The sequence below is a fragment of the Watersipora subatra genome, chromosome 4, assembly GCF_963576615.1.
Source record: "Watersipora subatra chromosome 4, tzWatSuba1.1, whole genome shotgun sequence".
Lineage (NCBI taxonomy): Eukaryota > Metazoa > Bryozoa > Gymnolaemata > Cheilostomatida > Watersiporidae > Watersipora > Watersipora subatra.
The window spans coordinates 41057422-41075607 of NC_088711.1; the positions used below are offsets into that span (position 1 = coordinate 41057422).

General features: G+C 39.6%; 1 protein-coding gene across 1 annotated transcript; it reads right to left on the reverse strand.

Moving 5' to 3' along the window:
* Positions 1-1897: 1897 nt before the first annotated feature.
* LOC137393228 (collagen, type I, alpha 1a-like) lies at positions 1898-17821 on the reverse strand. Its single transcript, XM_068079683.1, has 26 exons — positions 17691-17821; positions 15985-16088; positions 14524-14598; positions 14100-14261; positions 13792-13908; positions 13176-13301; positions 12174-12353; positions 11996-12067; positions 11677-11811; positions 11306-11485; positions 11073-11198; positions 10807-10959; positions 10272-10496; positions 9454-9687; positions 8380-8586; positions 8068-8292; positions 7642-7803; positions 7271-7504; positions 6972-7177; positions 6804-6894; positions 6514-6657; positions 5029-5190; positions 4573-4857; positions 3898-4041; positions 3376-3519; positions 1898-2830 (listed from the first exon to the last, which is right to left on the reverse strand). Exons 2-26 carry the CDS (start codon positions 16040-16042, stop codon positions 2538-2540), a joined length of 4140 nt encoding a protein of 1379 aa, XP_067935784.1. The 5' UTR covers positions 16043-16088; positions 17691-17821; the 3' UTR covers positions 1898-2537.
* Positions 17822-18186: the final 365 nt, after the last annotated feature.

Consider the following 18186-nt stretch of genomic DNA (forward strand, 5'->3'; position numbering starts at 1 on the left):
ATAAGTTTTTTCATCTAGAATCTAGTCTTATCGTCTTGTTGTAAAAATGTTGCATTTCAAATCAATTGCAAATTCAATTAATAGACACTTTTTTAAGTCGATTTTATTGGCAATAACAATTATTAAGCTTTGGTTTCATTTTGATAGGCAATAATTTAATTAATTTTTACTACATTTCTTAAAGACACTGATGTTTAAGGTTTCTTTTGATTTCACAAAAATGCAAATAACTAAAGAAACATACTTTGTTACTCTGAGCAAATGTTGAATCATATTGAACAAATATTGGTAATACATTTTGCTTTCTAATCATCATTCTAGATTCTGATTCTGATGCCACATACTCAGGAAGCGCTGACGCTGAAACTAAACATGGCCGACAAAAGAAAAGACCAAAAAGGCATAAAACAAGAGTGATAAATCAACTCGTGCTCCGGCCAACCTTTTCCTCGGCGCAAACCATAAATGGTAAGACCTACGGCATACATTTAGATAAACTTAGCACAGTTATGGTAACACGCTGTCATTTGACCTTTAATAAACCCAACCTGCTGTATGTTGACATTTTATAAGTAACAATTAGTTGCTATATCTGCTGTTGCACATATAGCAACTGCAATGGCAACATTTAGCTGTTGCTGTGCAGTTGCTAACATATTTTGGCAATCTTTGTTTTGATTCTAATTTGATACAGGCAGCAAAAAGTGTATTTTTTCTTCATTTCTGAAAAGTTAGAGCTATGAAAAATTCTTCTATTCTCCTTGACCTGTTAATTTGTTATAAGTAAGAATCAATTGCTACAAGCTGCTGCCTGCTGACTATTCCTGACAACGCGCAGTTAAACACATGGTGTCTTATCGTTATTTGACATGTTCGCTGTCAGCGAGATTAGGCTATAAAAGCCTCACTGTCACAAGAGTTATTATAGACTAAAGCTGTCTCATTGCTACTATGTGTCGACAAAATATTTTTCTCAATTTTAAGATAATGTAGGTAGCAAAGAGTGTATTTTATTTTTATTTCCGGAAATGTAGAACAATGACAAATTCTTCTGTCCTTGTTATTGTAAAACCTTCATATCGGTCATTTTGACATGTACTTTCTCTGCAGAACCCAAGCGCACACCTTTATACCAATATTCTGGAAAGAGACGTAAGAGTGATGGAGACTTGTACATGCGAAGAAAGGTACACAGCCGACCAACTTTTCTGAGAAAAATTGTTAATCTATTCAAAGGTCAATGATCAGTATAATATTGGTCAGCTACATATCTCATACAACTTATCTAGTTGATGTATCGACAAAACAATCTTTCTTTTAGTTATTCTGGCATCTTTCATTGGTAAATCTCTTCTGCCCTGATTTTGTACATGTGCCAATCTAGCCTTTTTGAATCTTGCACCAGGTAGCCCTTTGAAATTTCTCTTTTAGCAAGTTGTTGGTGGAACAATGTCTGTGACAAATTTATTTGTAAATCATTGTTAAAGCAATTGGTAGCTCTTTCCTGCTTGCTGTCTTTCTGAATCTTAAAACGACAGCTTTTAATCTCCTTTCGACTCTTGTTCCGTGTCTTATTCTCACCCTTTAAACTCTTTATTTTATCAATCCAAATTTTAATTAGATGAAAAAGATATCCCATCAACAGAATTTTAAATAATTATGTAGCAAACTATGCGTGTGGTTTTTCATGTGAATATGTTGTTCCTTGTGGTATGATTGAAAGAATAAGATATTAAACATTTTAAAAGCTCTGATTACGCATAAATGCGTCAAACATAAGTGTTCATTAATAACCCCACTGGGCTGCTGTTAAGATATGCTGAAGCTGCGCCATTCATGTGCTGCCTGTATTGAACAAAAAGAAAGGTCGAGAGATATGGCTCTTTGTGGCATCACATTCCTATCTGATAAAGAAATATATTGTATTAATAACTTGAGTGGTCAAAAAATGAAATATCTATACATTATAATACATTACTTTAATTTAATTGTATTGTATTAAACATTAAATATATGATAGGTAAAGTTTGTGACGTTATTTTTGTCAGTATTATAAAAGTGATATAGTACGTCTTACAACAAGGTCCCTAACAAAACAGCATGCTCGAAACAGACTTTACAATAAACACAAATTCAACCAGCGAGCAATAACCTAAGATTTAGAACAAGTTCTTGTATATAGGCTATCAAGAGAATGTTAAAGTACAGATCTCTAGCGACATGAAGCATGCTAATCAACCACAAATCCAACAACTACCTATGTAGATGTAAAACGGCATCAGATCAACGAAGGGAAACTAATTTCAATGAACAGGAGTTAGTGGCTACAAAACATTGTACAGAATGAAAAAATAAAACGTGAATAAAGGCATTAGAAATGTACCAAAAGTGCGCAAAGAGGATCCACCCTATTTTTCGTTGCTTGTCTCGAGAGCAACTGTCAGCGTACTGCTGTGTCGAACATAACCGTAATGACCCAGAGCAGCTTTGTATAGAAGACAGAGTGGCAGGTAACGTGATGTTTTCTTAGGCAGCCTTTAAGCATGACTGGATCCCGATGTCGCGACAGCACCCTCGGTTTCATGTATATATGCAGGGTTTGCGCTGCCATCATGACCTAATTCAGTCATGCCCCTAATACTAACTCGAGGGAGGGCTTTCTCATCGTCCCCAAACTTTTTCACTTGTCCCTTTAGTCGTCGTAACACAGTCACAATAACGATAATGGCTATGAGCAGAACTAGTATTACAGCTGCCATTGAAATAAATAGAACAAGCTCCTCGGTGTTAGTGATGTATCTAAGGCTAGATGGCTCCACCTTTGTTTCGTCTACAAATAAATTTATACAAAGCTATAAAAAATCAACTCGCAAACCTTTTCTACTCGAAAAACGGTACAAAAAAGCACTTCAGATGAACTTACACACAAAACTTTAGATTGTCACATTTTTCGATCATTTTAATCATTTGTGATGTTTTAAATGTTTGAGATGAAGATCCAATTGTCAGGATGTTTCAATCGACAAAACTCTATAGAGATTAAACGCTCAAATCGAGCGAAGTGCGATTATGGCATCTATAGTTGCAAATAGACAGAGAGAATAGAGACCCGTAATAACCGATATCAACTATCGCAACAATAATAACTAGTGACGTCATTTCGTGCGCATATTTTCCTTCTGAGCATTTTGAATGTGATCAAGTCTTGTTGATTTTAATCTTGAAATATCCGGACAATCGGATCACTTCAAACATCACAATCGCAAATGATAGAAAAATATTGATAAAATCTACTAAAACTTTGTGTAAGTTGTCTTTCCATGTATCAAACCAAATAAAATCACCAGTCACCAGTTACTGACAAAAGATACTCACTTATAGCTGTTTGCTGAAGAGAAGGTGCCTCTGGATTAAGCAAGTTGCCTCCTCCTGCATTGTCTTGGCAGATGTAGCCACCAATTATATTTACACAGCGCTGTCCTGGGCAGAGATTTGGATTTGACAAGCACTCATTGTCATCTACAAAGAAACACTTTGTAGAAGAGAATTCAGTTTTAATACTAGCATAGCTAGCCATTCCTTTACAGCCGTCTGTATCAAAATTTCTGGTCAATCTGCTGTGAACCAACAATCTACTCCCTTCGTCACATGACAACAGATAGTCCTGGGATTCTCATAAATGAGGTAGTGTCTGCATGTGATTAGTGTAAATACAGCATACATACAGTGTAAATGCAGAGTAAATGCAGAGTAAATGCAGAGTAAATGCAGAGTAAATGCAGAGTAAATGCAGAGTAAATACCCAATGTAAGTACAGAGTAAAAACAGTGTACATACAGCGTAAATTCATGGCGAGCTATCGGTGAAGAGGAAAGAGCAACCACAAAGTACACCCACCATTACACTGAGCACTGTTTATGCTGTCTTTTGAAAATCCTGTGAAGCAGCCGCAGGTGAAATTTCCAGGTTGGTTGAAACAGAGTTGGTCACAAGGGAACGGGTTGCCTTCAGTGATGGAGCACTCATTTATGTCCACACACACTGTAAGAATAGCAAATAGTACATCAAGAACCTTTAAGTTGGAACATGAAGTATAGTATTTTATTAGTCGCTAACAGACGACGCTGTCAGCCCGTAGCTCACAGCCTAAATGGCAGCCAACAGCTCGCAGCCGACACAATGTCTAAATGCACAATGCAGCGGCCGAGGGCCGATACGACAGCAAATGACCAATAGCTATCAGCCAACACGCCAGCCGGCAGCTAATCGCTAAAGATGCTGGCATTATAACAAAGATATAGAAATGTGTATGTGTAATATATATGGTGTATAACAAAGATTATATAAACATATAGTGAATCTTGATAAACATATACAGAATGTTTGTAAAACTATCAGTAGATCAAATGAAATTGAATAGCCAATAGGCTGGCCAAAGCTTTACAACCACTATATACTTGAATGCATTTTTCTCATACAACAAGCAACTACTAATAGAGACTGATGTAGATGGTAGGACGCAAAAAGGTGGTCGACAAGCGCCCGACAAGCTATTGACAAGCTAGTACTCACAGACATTTGTAACATCATCGGGTTCAAGCTCGTATCCTTTCTCACAATAACACTCAAATCGATTGTAGTAAGCGCGACAGAAGGAGTGAGGGTTGCCAACGCTGTTGCAAGGGTCAGGGTCACAGTAATTGCCATCAACAAATCCATCACCTTTGGCACCCTTCTCACCACGCCCTCCAATCGATCCACTTTCTCCCTTCTGGCCTTGTGGCCCTGCAACACCTTGGTCTCCCTTGACACCAGCTGAACCAACTTCTCCCTTCTGGCCGTCGTTTCCGTCGTTTCCTGTTAAGTAACATTTGTCATAGTTGCATAATTAAAACAAGTAAACGGTATGTTTCACGCCTTGCACCACTCTTGTGAAAAAGCCATAAATGCATAATGCGATAATGAACTAACGCATATGAGATTTCGCAATATATCAAACAAGCATTTGTTTGATAGACCTTGGAATACCTTGGAATCCCTGCAATCCTCTTTCTCCTTTGTCACCGGAAGCACCAGATGCTCCTTTCTGTCCCTTATCTCCCATCTCTCCCTTTTGTCCATCAATGCCATCCAATCCGTTGCTACCAGCAGCACCGGTTGGCCCTCGGGCTCCAGTGTCACCAACATTTCCTAGAAAAGTCAGTCACTGCTGTATCTGGCCTGCCTCCAAGAAATACAAAGTCTATCAAGAAAAATGTTGACATGTAAAAGCAGTTAAGTCTGTGAAATTTTGCTTGGTCGAGTTTAATCCAATTGTTCAAATCTTGATAGCTTCTGGTAAACAGATGACTACACCTGTCAGTTGTTGTCTCATACCGGTAGTTTGAATCAACTGCCTGAACAGTCTTTCAAAAAGAAAGGAACCAGAAACAGAAACCAAGTCTTTTACAAATCCGTTGCACAAACATTGTCGTAGCTCAACTGCTATGAGTTTGAATGAATGTACTGTATATGCTAACTCATAAACCGGCTCAAACAGAGATTACTCACAAATGACTAATTTCTGTAAAAACCCATATAAGCCAGCCCTCCTTTGTCAGTGTATTGTTTGGGCCGATAATAGCATAGAATCTATATACAATGATAACAACATAGAATCTATATACAATAATAATAACATAGAATCTATATACAATAATAATGATAACATAGAATCTATACACAACAATCAAGATGATAACATTTGGTTAAATTTAGTTAATTTTACAGTTTACTCAAGCGTGAAAACGTCAAAGATCCACACGACCAGCGCATACAGATAAACTATAATATGATTGCAGCAGCAAGATAGAATGCATGCAATTATAAAATGAATTTATACAAACACAATAAATAAATTTTGATTATGCAGCATTTTATTTAAGGTTAATATTAACATTTAAATGAAGGCGTGTGCGTGGCCGTGCGTGTGTTTATTTCATCAAGCATCAAATAGTAAAAATATAACATGAAGCAAAGATAAATATAGCCATAATATTGATAAAATGAAAGCTTAATATTAACATAAGGTATGACGAGGCCAACAAGTGCAGTAGTAGTAGTGGTAGTAGTAGTAGTAGTGCAGCCAATCAAGGCGCAGGGCGCAAAGCTAGCTCAGCAATTCGTATAGCTTTATGGATTACTTAACTTGAGTGATATTGCATGATTTGAGAGTTGTCTTTCCAATTTGTGCATAAACTCAAGGCCTAGTATAGATAACTTCTGGTTCAACATCAGCTAATTAATAATGCGAATAAATAATAATACAATATAAATAATGTGAAAACTGTCAGTAACAAATGCTACAAGGCAACATAATTATATATTACCTAAGATAGTATTAGGTATTATATTATTAGGTAATATAATATTATAATATAATAACATTTTCAGCTTTTCAGCTTTCAAGTTAGCAAGTTAGACTAGAGTTACCACCTAGAATTATAGTGTGGTCAAATAATAGGAAATGCACACCTTTTGCTCCTTCACTGCCAACTTCTCCTTTTCTGCCCTGCACACCCATGATTCCTGTCTCTCCCTTCTGTCCCTTGGATCCAGAATTTCCGATAGATCCCTTGTCACCTTTTGCACCAGGAGCTCCATCTGCTCCGCTAGATCCTAAATCACAAACACAGGGATAACATCTTCTATGGCTATCTCTATATCTATGCATCTAATTTATATCTTTTTTTATCTATTTCCATCTCACTACATCTTTGGCTCATAATTTTAAATAAGCAACTAATACAATCATAAACATTTACCTTGTGAACCAACTTCTCCCTTTTGTCCAGCAGGTCCAGCTTGCCCAGTAGAACCGACATTTCCATCAAAACCTCGCTCACCTTTTTGACCCTATAACACCATTCAAAGCCATGCAAATCTTATTTCATGTTTACAGGGCAAGTATTGTTAGCAGCCAAAATGCTCACCTCATCTCCTTTGGCGCCTGCAGGTCCTTGGCTGCCACTCTGACCTGCCGGTCCAGGATTACCAATTTCTCCTTTAATACCTTGCGCCCCATCAGCGCCTGAGCTTCCACGATCACCTTTGGCACCAGGACCACCATCAGCTCCCATTTGTCCCTTTTCTCCTGTGGCTCCAACAGATCCAGCAACACCCTGTTGTCCCTCGGGTCCTACACAGAAAAAATCCAACCAAATATAAGGTTCATATCATAATTCTATCTTCTGCTCAGAAGCAATTTTTTAAAGGATTTCAAGGACAATACCTGAAGGACCAGCCACACCCTGAGCTCCTGTAGCACCGACTTCACCCTTACGACCTTGAACTCCTTGCGTGCCACTGTCACCCTTTTGTCCTTGGCTACCAGGTCCCCCATCTGCACCACGCTCTCCTTTTTCTCCATTAAGACCATTTGCTCCTGAGCTGCCTTTACTTCCTTTCTGGCCGTCTGAACCGTCTGCGCCAGGAAGTCCGTTAGCTCCAGAGTTACCTCTTTCACCTGAAAAGAAGTAGAAACGGCCTCTAAACAACATGCAGAAACAAGCAAATATATTTTGACACTTTAAACTTATTTTCTCAGTTACTAATATCTTGCAAATTCTGAATTAAAAACAGTCCATAAAAACCTGCACAAACCTTTCTGTCCATCTTGCCCATCGGCTCCAGCTACTCCCTGTGCACCGGAGAAGCCACGTTCTCCCTTAGCGCCCTTCTCACCATCTGAACCATCTAAACCGGGGATACCAGCTGGACCGGATACACCTGGTAAGCCATCATTACCTTGTACTCCATTGCTACCTGTAAATAGATAGGTTCAGTATTATGGGAAAGTGAATAGGGACAGAACAAGCGCAGATTAAAAACAAAACATCGCTAAGGTATCATTTATGCATAGGTTGAATAAAGTTTTCGTTACCTTGGATAATTACTAATACATCCAATAAAATACAAACAATCTTGCATTCTTCTCGGTTAAGATGTGAACAATTCCAGTGTATATCAACCGAGCTGTCAAAAGGTGCCACAAAGACCAAGAGCTAAAATAATTCTGCGGATACTTACCACTAACTCCCTTTTGGCCCTTCTGGCCTACGTCACCAGGTGCACCATCGATTCCTTGGAAACCTCTTGCACCACTGTCACCCTTAGATCCCTTTTGACCGCTTGCTCCATCATTTCCCGGTGCACCAGAATCACCCTTTCTTCCTTGAATGCCCTGAATACCTGAAGCGCCTTTCTGTCCCGTAGAACCAGGAGCTCCATCAAATCCTCTCAATCCAGATTCACCTGAAATTCAAACATGCAAGAACAGTTACATTATTTTTAATATTCCTTTGCAGATGAACTCTCACACATCTGTAAAATAATACAGACCTTTAGCCCCCGTTGCACCAGGACCTCCAGGAAGACCATTTACACCACTAAATCCACGATCTCCTTGGTTTCCCTTTAGACCAGTAGCTCCTTGTGCTCCCGGGGCACCATTGGCTCCGCTGTTGCCAAGCGCACCCTTTTGGCCCTTGTCACCATCTCGACCAGCAGCACCAGAATTACCAGTCTGACCAGGATTACCGACTTCTCCTGAAGACAGACAATTGTGGTTGACATCAATGTTAGAATATTAATGAAATATTGGTCTATGACAGAGGCTATTTTTTTCTTGCCTATTGCCATACACAATGCCTGTTTATAACAATCCACATCCAAATCCATAAGCTAGACAAAAGCCTTTTGATGCGCCAAATGATTTTTTATGAATCATTTCTATGTAATTTTCCTCAGATTGTAATTTTTCCTCAGATTTCCTGTAATTTGTTTTAAAAGTCTGATGTTATAAATATAAATACTAATACACATGACACCAACCCTCTTATATTCCGACACAACTAAAGGCGTGTATACACTATCGCTTAAACCCATGATTAGCTGTGCGATGGGACTGCAACGATGAGCTGCTATGACGTCAATTTTGTGATGAGCGGCCAACGTAATCGTTGCTAGCGACAATGCGACAAACTTTCAACATGTTGAATTTTGACACCGAAGATTGCAACGGTTAGCTTCCTGATTGGCTGTTTGTCGACGGCATCGAACCGAATTTTAACAGTTGTGAAGATCAGAGTCAATGTCATTCGGCAAGTATGGCGATGAACTAAATGAATTACATAATCAGACAACTAAAAGTTAGCGAAAGAACCCGCAATATCGTCAATGCAATTTCCTAAATTCTATAGGTTGTTGGTCAGCAGCCACCAACAGTTAACGCTCATAGTGTGCACACCTTATCAATGGTGATGGCATCAAAATAGCTAATCATTGGGGTCCATCGCACAGCTAAATGTTGATTTGAGTGATAGTGACGGGACCTAACAGAATTACAAAAAGCTAACATCTGACATTTTACAAGCTGTGACAACAATAAAAACCCACCATTTATTAGAAACCAACCTTTCTGTCCACTGTTTCCTTTTGCACCAACTGGTCCGGTCCGTCCAATGCTACCATCTGCACCAGGATTTCCCCTAGGTCCAGTTGATCCCTGAGGTCCAGCAACTCCAGATATACCTTGAAGACCTTTCTGCCCTTTTTGTCCATCATTACCCTGCCTACCATCAATACCTTGCGGACCAGCAGGTCCAGAGGCTCCTGGAGCTCCATCTGATCCGCGATCTCCTTTCTCACCTATCAGAGAAAGCTTAAAGTAGGACTTCATGCTAAGATTATACTTCTGCACCCAATTTTGTTTAGACATCTCACCAACAACTACCAAGTTTCCATCCAGCAATAGTACCTGGGCACACCAGTGCTGAGGTGCTATGCTGGGAGGACAAGCAGACCAGGTTTCCATAGAGCACTATAGTTGAGCGATGCCTATGTCAAGGTCAAGCAAGACCTACGTGTAACGCCGTTGGTCACTAACGCCGTTTGCATGGTACAAAGAGGGCGCATTCCATAAATGTTTCACTTCCAAACAGGGACACTGAATCATGACAGCATGAAAGCGAAACGACGGTTTCCATAATGGCATTGCAGTGCCAAATGAGGGTGTGTCACTACGCTATCACTGTATCACTGTATCCCTGTATCCCTGTATCCCTGTATCACTGTGAAGCAGCTTAGTAATTATATACCTTTACTGTTCAAGTCCACTAACCATATATAGGCAATCGCAGCCACTATCCAATGCGCTATTTCCCCTTTTTTGGCACATTCATAAACGTTTCTGATATACAACGAGATACAGACTGGATGCTACATTTACCAACCTTGAGGACCTTCAGCGCCATCATTTCCAACGCTGCCTTTAGCTCCTTTTTGTCCAGTTGGACCCATATCTCCCCTGACTCCTGTGGCTCCTACAGGACCACTTGCGCCTGAAACGCCTGTTTCTCCGGGAGAACCAGTAGCACCATCTCTTCCCCTTGATCCTTGCACCCCACTCTCACCCTTTTGTCCCTGAGGTCCAGCAGGGCCAGCCGCTCCAGATTGTCCTGGTTAAAGTTATGACACATTTTGGTAATTTTATCATAAATTTTATCTGGTTGAATACAACAAAAGGATATGTTCTATTAGTCATGTCATTCCAGAGACCCTCTGGTACCACTACTTCTTCATTAATAATTTTCATGTCCATGCCTGTATTGTTGATGAGCATACCGCCTACACATGTACATCCATGGCACTGGTAAATGAATCGTCTGGCCAACACCAGAAATACGGCGAAATAGAAAAATCCATGATTGTACCGCTACAAATATTGTACAAAATAATATCGCTTTATAGCACAGAAAGACTACTCACCTATTTCTCCTTTAGGTCCTGCTGAGCCAGTAGCTCCCATGGGTCCAGTACGGCCAATAGCACCTTCATCGCCCTCAAGACCGGGATTTCCAGGTTGACCAGCCACGCCAGCGGGTCCAGACGCACCAACCTCTCCTTTTTGTCCGGGCTCACCTAATATCGAAACAGTGCTGATCAATAGTTGCCAAAATAAAAAAGCAAATTAAGCAGCATCCGAAAGAAAGAACAACCCTACCAGTTGCAGCAGGTACACCTCATGTACTCACCAACAGATCCCTTGGGACCAACAGCGCCAGAGTCTCCTCCATTTCCTTTAGCACCCTTCTGTCCTGGATTACCGATGGGTCCCTGGGCACCTGATGCTCCATTTGCACCGACAGGCCCTTGGGGACCTGGAATAGCATACAACTTAACAACTGCCCTTTAATACTCAAATAACTGACCGTTTCTTTAGCTTAGAACAAACACAAATAAGCTGCCATAACAGATTTTTACTTACCGAGATCTCCCTTCTCTCCTTGTGATCCCTTGTCTCCAGTGGGACCCCGAGAGCCAGTTGCACCTTGCACTCCAGATTCACCTTGAACTCCACTTGATCCTTTTGGACCTGTTGCTCCAACGCTACCAGTAGGCCCGGGCCCACCATTTGCTCCAGCTGGTCCACTAGTTCCTCGCTCGCCTAAAATAAAGAGATAAGTGAAAAGCGCATGTCAAATCTAATTTCATGCATCATCAGAAGTTCCGTTAAAAGATGTAGAAAATGCGAGACAATTAGAGAAATGGTCGAAGCTTTAAGCGAGTCCAAACAACATCCGTGCCGTTCACTTAACAAGAACTGCTAACAACTGTGTTTCATTTCCTGGTAAGTACCTTTAGAGCCAGTCTGTCCAGTTGGGCCTTCTGGTCCAACATTGCCCACATTTCCCTTTGATCCCTGCTCTCCGCGTGGTCCGGTGTCACCTCTAGTTCCCTTGATTCCCGGCTCACCATCAGGACCGGCTGGGCCTAAAAAGTACAGACACCAATGGTTGGAATGCCTACTGCATTGAGATCCAAATATTATACAATAATACTATTTTAGGTTTAATTTAAGTTAGTCTTGGTTTAAAAACATCATTTACTAGTCGGCGTAGACGAGTAAACCTTTACAACACAAAAAAGTAGTTGAAGAATAACCTAGATAGCCTACCCATATCACCGATAGGACCCTGTGCTCCTGTAGCACCGGCAACTCCACGAGGTCCGCTCTGCCCAGCTTCACCTATAGAAGAAACAAGCAACAAATATCAACTTACATATAACTATGGCTTTATCACTTCATACAGGATTCTATGGAAATATTTCAACTAATTTAATGGCTGACGCACCTTTGTTTCCCTTATCTCCGGTAGGTCCATCAGGTCCTTGCGCACCTACATTACCCTTTTGGCCAACATTACCTGTAGGTCCGACGGGCCCAGTGCGGCCGGCCTCACCGGTAGGTCCGGGTTCGCCTGGGGTTCCTGAATTTCCACTAGGACCTACAGGTCCAGTATCACCCACGGGTCCTGCGCATAAAACAGTGCCCAATATCAAACCAACGCATTCCAAGTGTTGCTATCGACCACTTACCGCTGGATATAATTGATCCACACATTTATAAAACCAGCGATCAACAATAAGGGCACGATATTAAAAGCATTCAACTGCAAGTTAGGAACGACCGACTATATCCACTCCAACTGTAAACTGATGAATCACATCCACAATAGATTTGGTGTCCATTTCAATTGCATCATATTATCAGCGCTGACCAATGCTTTGGATCTTGTTAGCTCTCGGATCATCTGACACTATGATTGGTTTATGGTGAAGCTCTAGATTAAACTAAGTTTATATCTTTGTTTCTATTCATACACCCACATGATTCTCATCAAGTGTGTAGATATCATTGTAAGTTCTCATCTCAAGACTCGACAAAATTCCACACATCAGACCAATTTAAAGAAGAAGTTACACAAAATTTCACTAGATTTATCATATTGAGGAGATCTGACTGCCAGGGTGTTTAAAGATCACGGTTCAACGCTCAGAAGAAAGATATATGCAAAATGACATCATTAGTTGTTATCGTTACAGAAGTTGATTGCATTCAAGTTGCAGCATTATGCACCTCTATTCTCTTTGCAACTAGAGACATATTTACGCTTCGCGTGATCTGAGGGTTTTAACCGTGATCAAGTTTTGTCAATTTTAATCTTAAAACATTCTGGCAGTCAGATCATCTCAAACAACAACAATCACAAATGAGTGAAAAATACTGATACCTTTCTGATAAAATTAACTATAATTTTGTGCAAGGTCATGTTTGAGTTCGGAAAAATACTCACCCCGCCCTCCTGTGGCACCACGTTGTCCTTGAGGTCCTGCTGGTCCGGTGTTTCCGAGTTCACCTTTTTGTCCGGTAGATCCAGTCGGGCCTGAGACTCCAGGAATCCCCGCGGATCCACTCGCACCTGAATCGAATGGATCAGTGCATTAATGCAAGCCAATTTTACATTGCCTAAATGTAACAGGTCGTATCCTTTTCAATACAAATGAAGCGTTTTATATAGTGCATAATGGGTTCCCAAAGGGAAACTTGTTTAGGTAGCTTAAGACTTTTGTAAAGCCAAGTTATTCAAAACATTTATTAAAATGAAATGTTTGTAGCGTGCAGTTGCTATGACTTTCCTAAACGTCAACAAATAATACCGATTCAAATCCAATCCATCTTCTTTGAAGAAAAATTTCCGTTTTTTGTCTTGACCATATTGACCAACACCATCCTCAATAAAACGCTGTATCTCAGGTTAAACTGCTTCAATTTCTATTCTGAAAACAGTTTTGAAAAGCTGAGAAATTTCTCTATTACATAAGGCTAAAAAGCAATTTTGGGATCAAACCTCATTTGGATTAATGATATAACATATCATTATTATTTATAAACCAACTTTCATCACAAACCTGTGGCTCCTGCATCTCCAACTGATCCCTTCTGACCCGCTTGTCCAGGAGAGCCATCGGCTCCAGTTTGACCAACAGGGCCAGTGCTGCCAGTGCTGCCAACAGGTCCCGTATTACCTAAATATGACACACGTAAAATTAACAGGTAGACAAAGGGAGAGAATCCTATGAGAAGTTTACTACAGATAAAACAACCCTATAAGAATTCGTACTGCAATACTTTGTTGCTAGTTTGAGGCAATACGATATTGTGATTTCTACGTTTTTAGTAAAGAGCTTTAACCAGTATTGTAGCATTCAGCTCTTACCAACAGGTCCAGCAGGTCCATCAGCACCAATGGCTCCAGCAGCCCCACTAGCACCCGTAGGACCGGTTTCTCCAGGAGCACCTCGACCACCAGTTGCACCTCGATTTCCCGCAGAACCGGTCTCTCCTTGGTTTCCTTTGGGGCCTGTTGCACCTATTGCTCCTTTGAAATAGTAAAAATATGGAATTGTGAAATTTCACCAGACATGTACACACAACTCCTAAAATGACCATAAGTGGTTATGATTCAGCTGAAAACAGGCTTTTTCACTTTCCACAAATTGTATCTGCAAAGTCCCTAGCTAAATTTGATTTATTTCACAAAGTACACTCAACCTGTCTTGCCATAAGATAGTGAAGTGGTTAATACAATTAGACCCAGTCATTAAGCACCAACTTGCTTTCAGCTAAAAATTAAATTTTACCTTTCTCTCCAGCAGGTCCCGTGTCTCCTACAGGTCCTCGTGCTCCGGTAGCACCCCGGTCCAGTTGTGAGTTTGCTGCAACACGAAGTCGATAATAGCAGTGAGATAGTGTGTAAAAGCCTACTTCAATGTTCAAAGATAGATTTTAAACTTTATTCACAACGGTCAGTGACGCTTAGAGGAAATTAGACCATGAAACAAAATCGTAAAATTAAATTAAAAAAATATAAAAAACATTGACAGTAACTGTAGACTAAGTTTCCTCAAAGCCAAATAGGAGTTATATTAGCACCGAAGCACAGCTAAGCTAGCACCTATGACTGCACACAATCACCATTTTAACTCTAAAATCGCTATTGTTAATACACAAAGAAAATTTGTTATGCAAATGATGGCGGCTCTGATACAGCTAATGGCAGCGTTTAATCTACTTGATACCTAAATTTAAGTATTCTGAACAAACAAATCAAAAAAGCCTAACAATGAGTCAACCAGTTTACACAATCGAGTAACAAGTTTTTAGCAAGCTCATCATGATTATAACCAGCTGACTAACGTAACAGCATTAGCGGCAGTTCCACTCAAACGTAACAATAACTAAGGTTGAGTATTACAGCGTTTACACTGAGAATGACTCAACATTTACAGACGGCTAGGGTTTTAGGTATAGTTCTTTTTGACACCCAAAGAAAGCAAACAAGAGTAACAGGAAACCATTTTAAATCTTCAAACAATAGCGAACCGCAGTAATGACAGTCACACGAAGCTTATAACCCTACACGTATAGCGATTCACTTTCTGAATTGCTGTTGAAATGATTGGAAGAGATGACGAGGAATTGTCTCCAAATAACGCGGCAGCCACAAGCCTTATTGATACAAGGCACTGAATAATTGGGCATTGTAAAACATCAGAGAAAGAAAGCTGTTTTATCTAACAACCTGTAATCGACCTGCCTTCAACACAACAGACTAACAACTAACCAGGCCAACTTCAACATCTCAATCTATTTCATATTATTTTTAATTAATCTGTTGCCATACACAACGTATTGCCAATTAGTTTTTCCAATCTTTACTATAAGAAGAACCGTGTCCATCCATCTGTCTGAAGCTGCAGCTGAGGTTAGAAAAAGGTTGCATTGTATGGGTGTTGAACTCCCAACTTTGAGCATGGTGAACAGATAGCAGTGGACAAGTGCACCAATTTACCACCCTTTAAGATTCTATAATAATTTCTTTTTTGGTAATTAAACTTCATGATCTTTCATGACACACTAGTTTACTTTACTGTTCGTTATTTTTGTCTGATCGTCTAATTCGTGTTGAACAGCAACGGTCGTTCAAAATAAGGCTCATATCTATTCTATCTACCATTTATTTGAATGTAACCAGTTTTCCTTAGCCTTAAAGGTGGTTTCAATGGTAAATTTCAAAAAAGGTTTTAATAAGTTTGACTTACCATGTTGGAAGCTGATGACGAGCAGGACAGTCAGGCAGAAATTACGAGATGTATACATTTTGGCTATATGGCATCAGCCGCTGGAACAATCTGAAATACCAGTCCTACAAACGAAACAACCAGCGCAAGTAATTCCCTGACTCCGAAGCCAGCAGATTACATCCGCTGTTTAAAATCACCTCTCGGTCACCAGCTTTCTTTGCACCTCACAGGAAACTGCCCTAAGTCGGTTTCAGAGGTATATATACTTGCAAAGGGATTTAGTGCGCGCTAAGTACCTAGCATGCGGTTTAATTGAGAGATTAAGTCGTGTAAAAGCTTAGCCACTGCGCAATTTACTCTAATTAAAGCTGAGGCTACACAAAATACAACTTGCCTCATTAGCTCTGATGTTCCACCTTTTGAAATTTGATAGAGCAATCTTTTTAGTTCAGAAAAAGCTTAGACAAAAAATCAATGAGTGAACAAAACTGTTTTGCATGTTGCTCAAGCCTTCGTTAAACGCCATAAAAATTCTTTATAACCGTTCAGAAACAGCGAAATCACCAAACAGTAGAGTTGCTTTATAATGAGCATTATTGGAGAACACAACTCCACAGGAGCAGCTTGATAAAGCAAGTTCTACAAACGGTATTATAAAATATATTATAAAATTTTGGAAGAACCATGTCAGGTCAGACAAAACAGAGCTAAAAAAAACCATAATAACTGTTAAGAAACCTTTGAAATAGCTAAGCAGGTCAAGGTGAAAATAATCATTGTTTTTAGCTGAATATACATGTATTTACTTGCAGTCGCAGATATATGACTGTGTCTGTTAAGGAGCAGCAGCAGCGTATTTGAAGTCAATTGCTACATATTTGAAGTAAATAATAAATACACTGTTAAACTTTTTAATTGAAACTGTTTGCGTAAAAACATCCAACATCTTCAAAAAGACACAACTTTTAGTCATATTCTAGTGGTGTACCAAACTAGAATTTTGCAAGTCAACCAATTGTTAACAAGAACAATAAAGGTCAATGATTAGAGAAAACATGGTTTGCAAACTGGATTTCACGGGTTTGTCCGATTTTTGGTTTTTCGTCCGATTTTGAGATTTTACCGACTTCATGAAGTTCAGGATAGGCATTCCAGATTTCAGGTTCAGGACAAAATTCCCGCGAGGCAGAAGTTTTATATAACTGGTTAGTTCATTCTTACTTACTTTCACTTCAGCTAAGTATCATTTTGTTTTGAGCAACAAAAAACTGCTTCAAATAAAATTTAGCATGCGAAAATGTTTCAAGCAGTGTTTTAAATCTAAATATGAATACATGTAATGAGAAATATCCTTTTGTTGATGATTGCGAAGTTATACATACACACACAAGTAATAGAAACATCATTTGATAACATTCGGGGATGGTAAGTGTACAAGGAAGCACGTATATGAGACAATTAATAGAGCTTTAGAAAAGCTCGATCTAATTTCTTAGTTTCAAACATTATATATAAGTAATTCAACATCAATAAATATCACTAACAGCCAAGTCAGTCGGGTGGGAAATGATCAACAATTAGAGCAATATAATATAATTAAGTTAGAACGGTCAGCTGCCACACCCTCATTTATTAATAGCTATTCAATTATTCGTTGCAAGGCTGTTTCCTAAGAACCAGAGCAATAATTTCACAAGCAAGAGAAGACTTGAGAAGGTACCAACCTTTCAAAACCAGCTTCCCTCTCTGGTAGTAATCCAGATAGCCAAATGTCGCTATCAGCTAATGACAGCGATGCGAGAAGCAACTGGTTTGATGTCTTTACTCATATAAAGCCGGCGACGTACACTCGCGCCCATTCATATGCAAATGACGCCATGCATTTGCTGTAGCTTTCTCGTCTCGAGGCTTCAATAGCATGCAATATTGAATAATAGAATGGCAAACTCCAGTGCATTGTATGTCCGATAAACACTATTTCAATGGGACAAACGCTGTCCATTGTACTATGGGGGCTTCAAGCATTCAGTCTGTGATGGGCGTCGTATTTACGGGAAGGTTACTGTATGTAATATTCGCTTCTTGCATTTTCATAGATACAAATTATTACAATTTGTCCATAAACAATAGAAACGAGTTTATAGAAACCCAAAACTTACATCAAACCTGTTAGTTGTGATCAAAAGTCCATCGATATATTTCTTTTACTTTTTCAATAAA

Coding starts and splice junctions, on each gene's coding strand:
- LOC137393228 (XM_068079683.1), bottom strand. CDS start 16,042: ATGTATACATCTCGTAATTTCTGCCTGACTGTCCTGCTCGTCATCAGC. Junction 10,960..11,072: donor TGGTCCCAAGGGATCTGTTG/GTGAGTACATGA, acceptor TTTCGATATTAG/GTGAGCCCGGACAAAAAGGA. Junction 2,831..3,375: donor TCTTCAGCAAACAGCTATAA/GTGAGTATCTTT, acceptor ATTTATTTGTAG/ACGAAACAAAGGTGGAGCCA.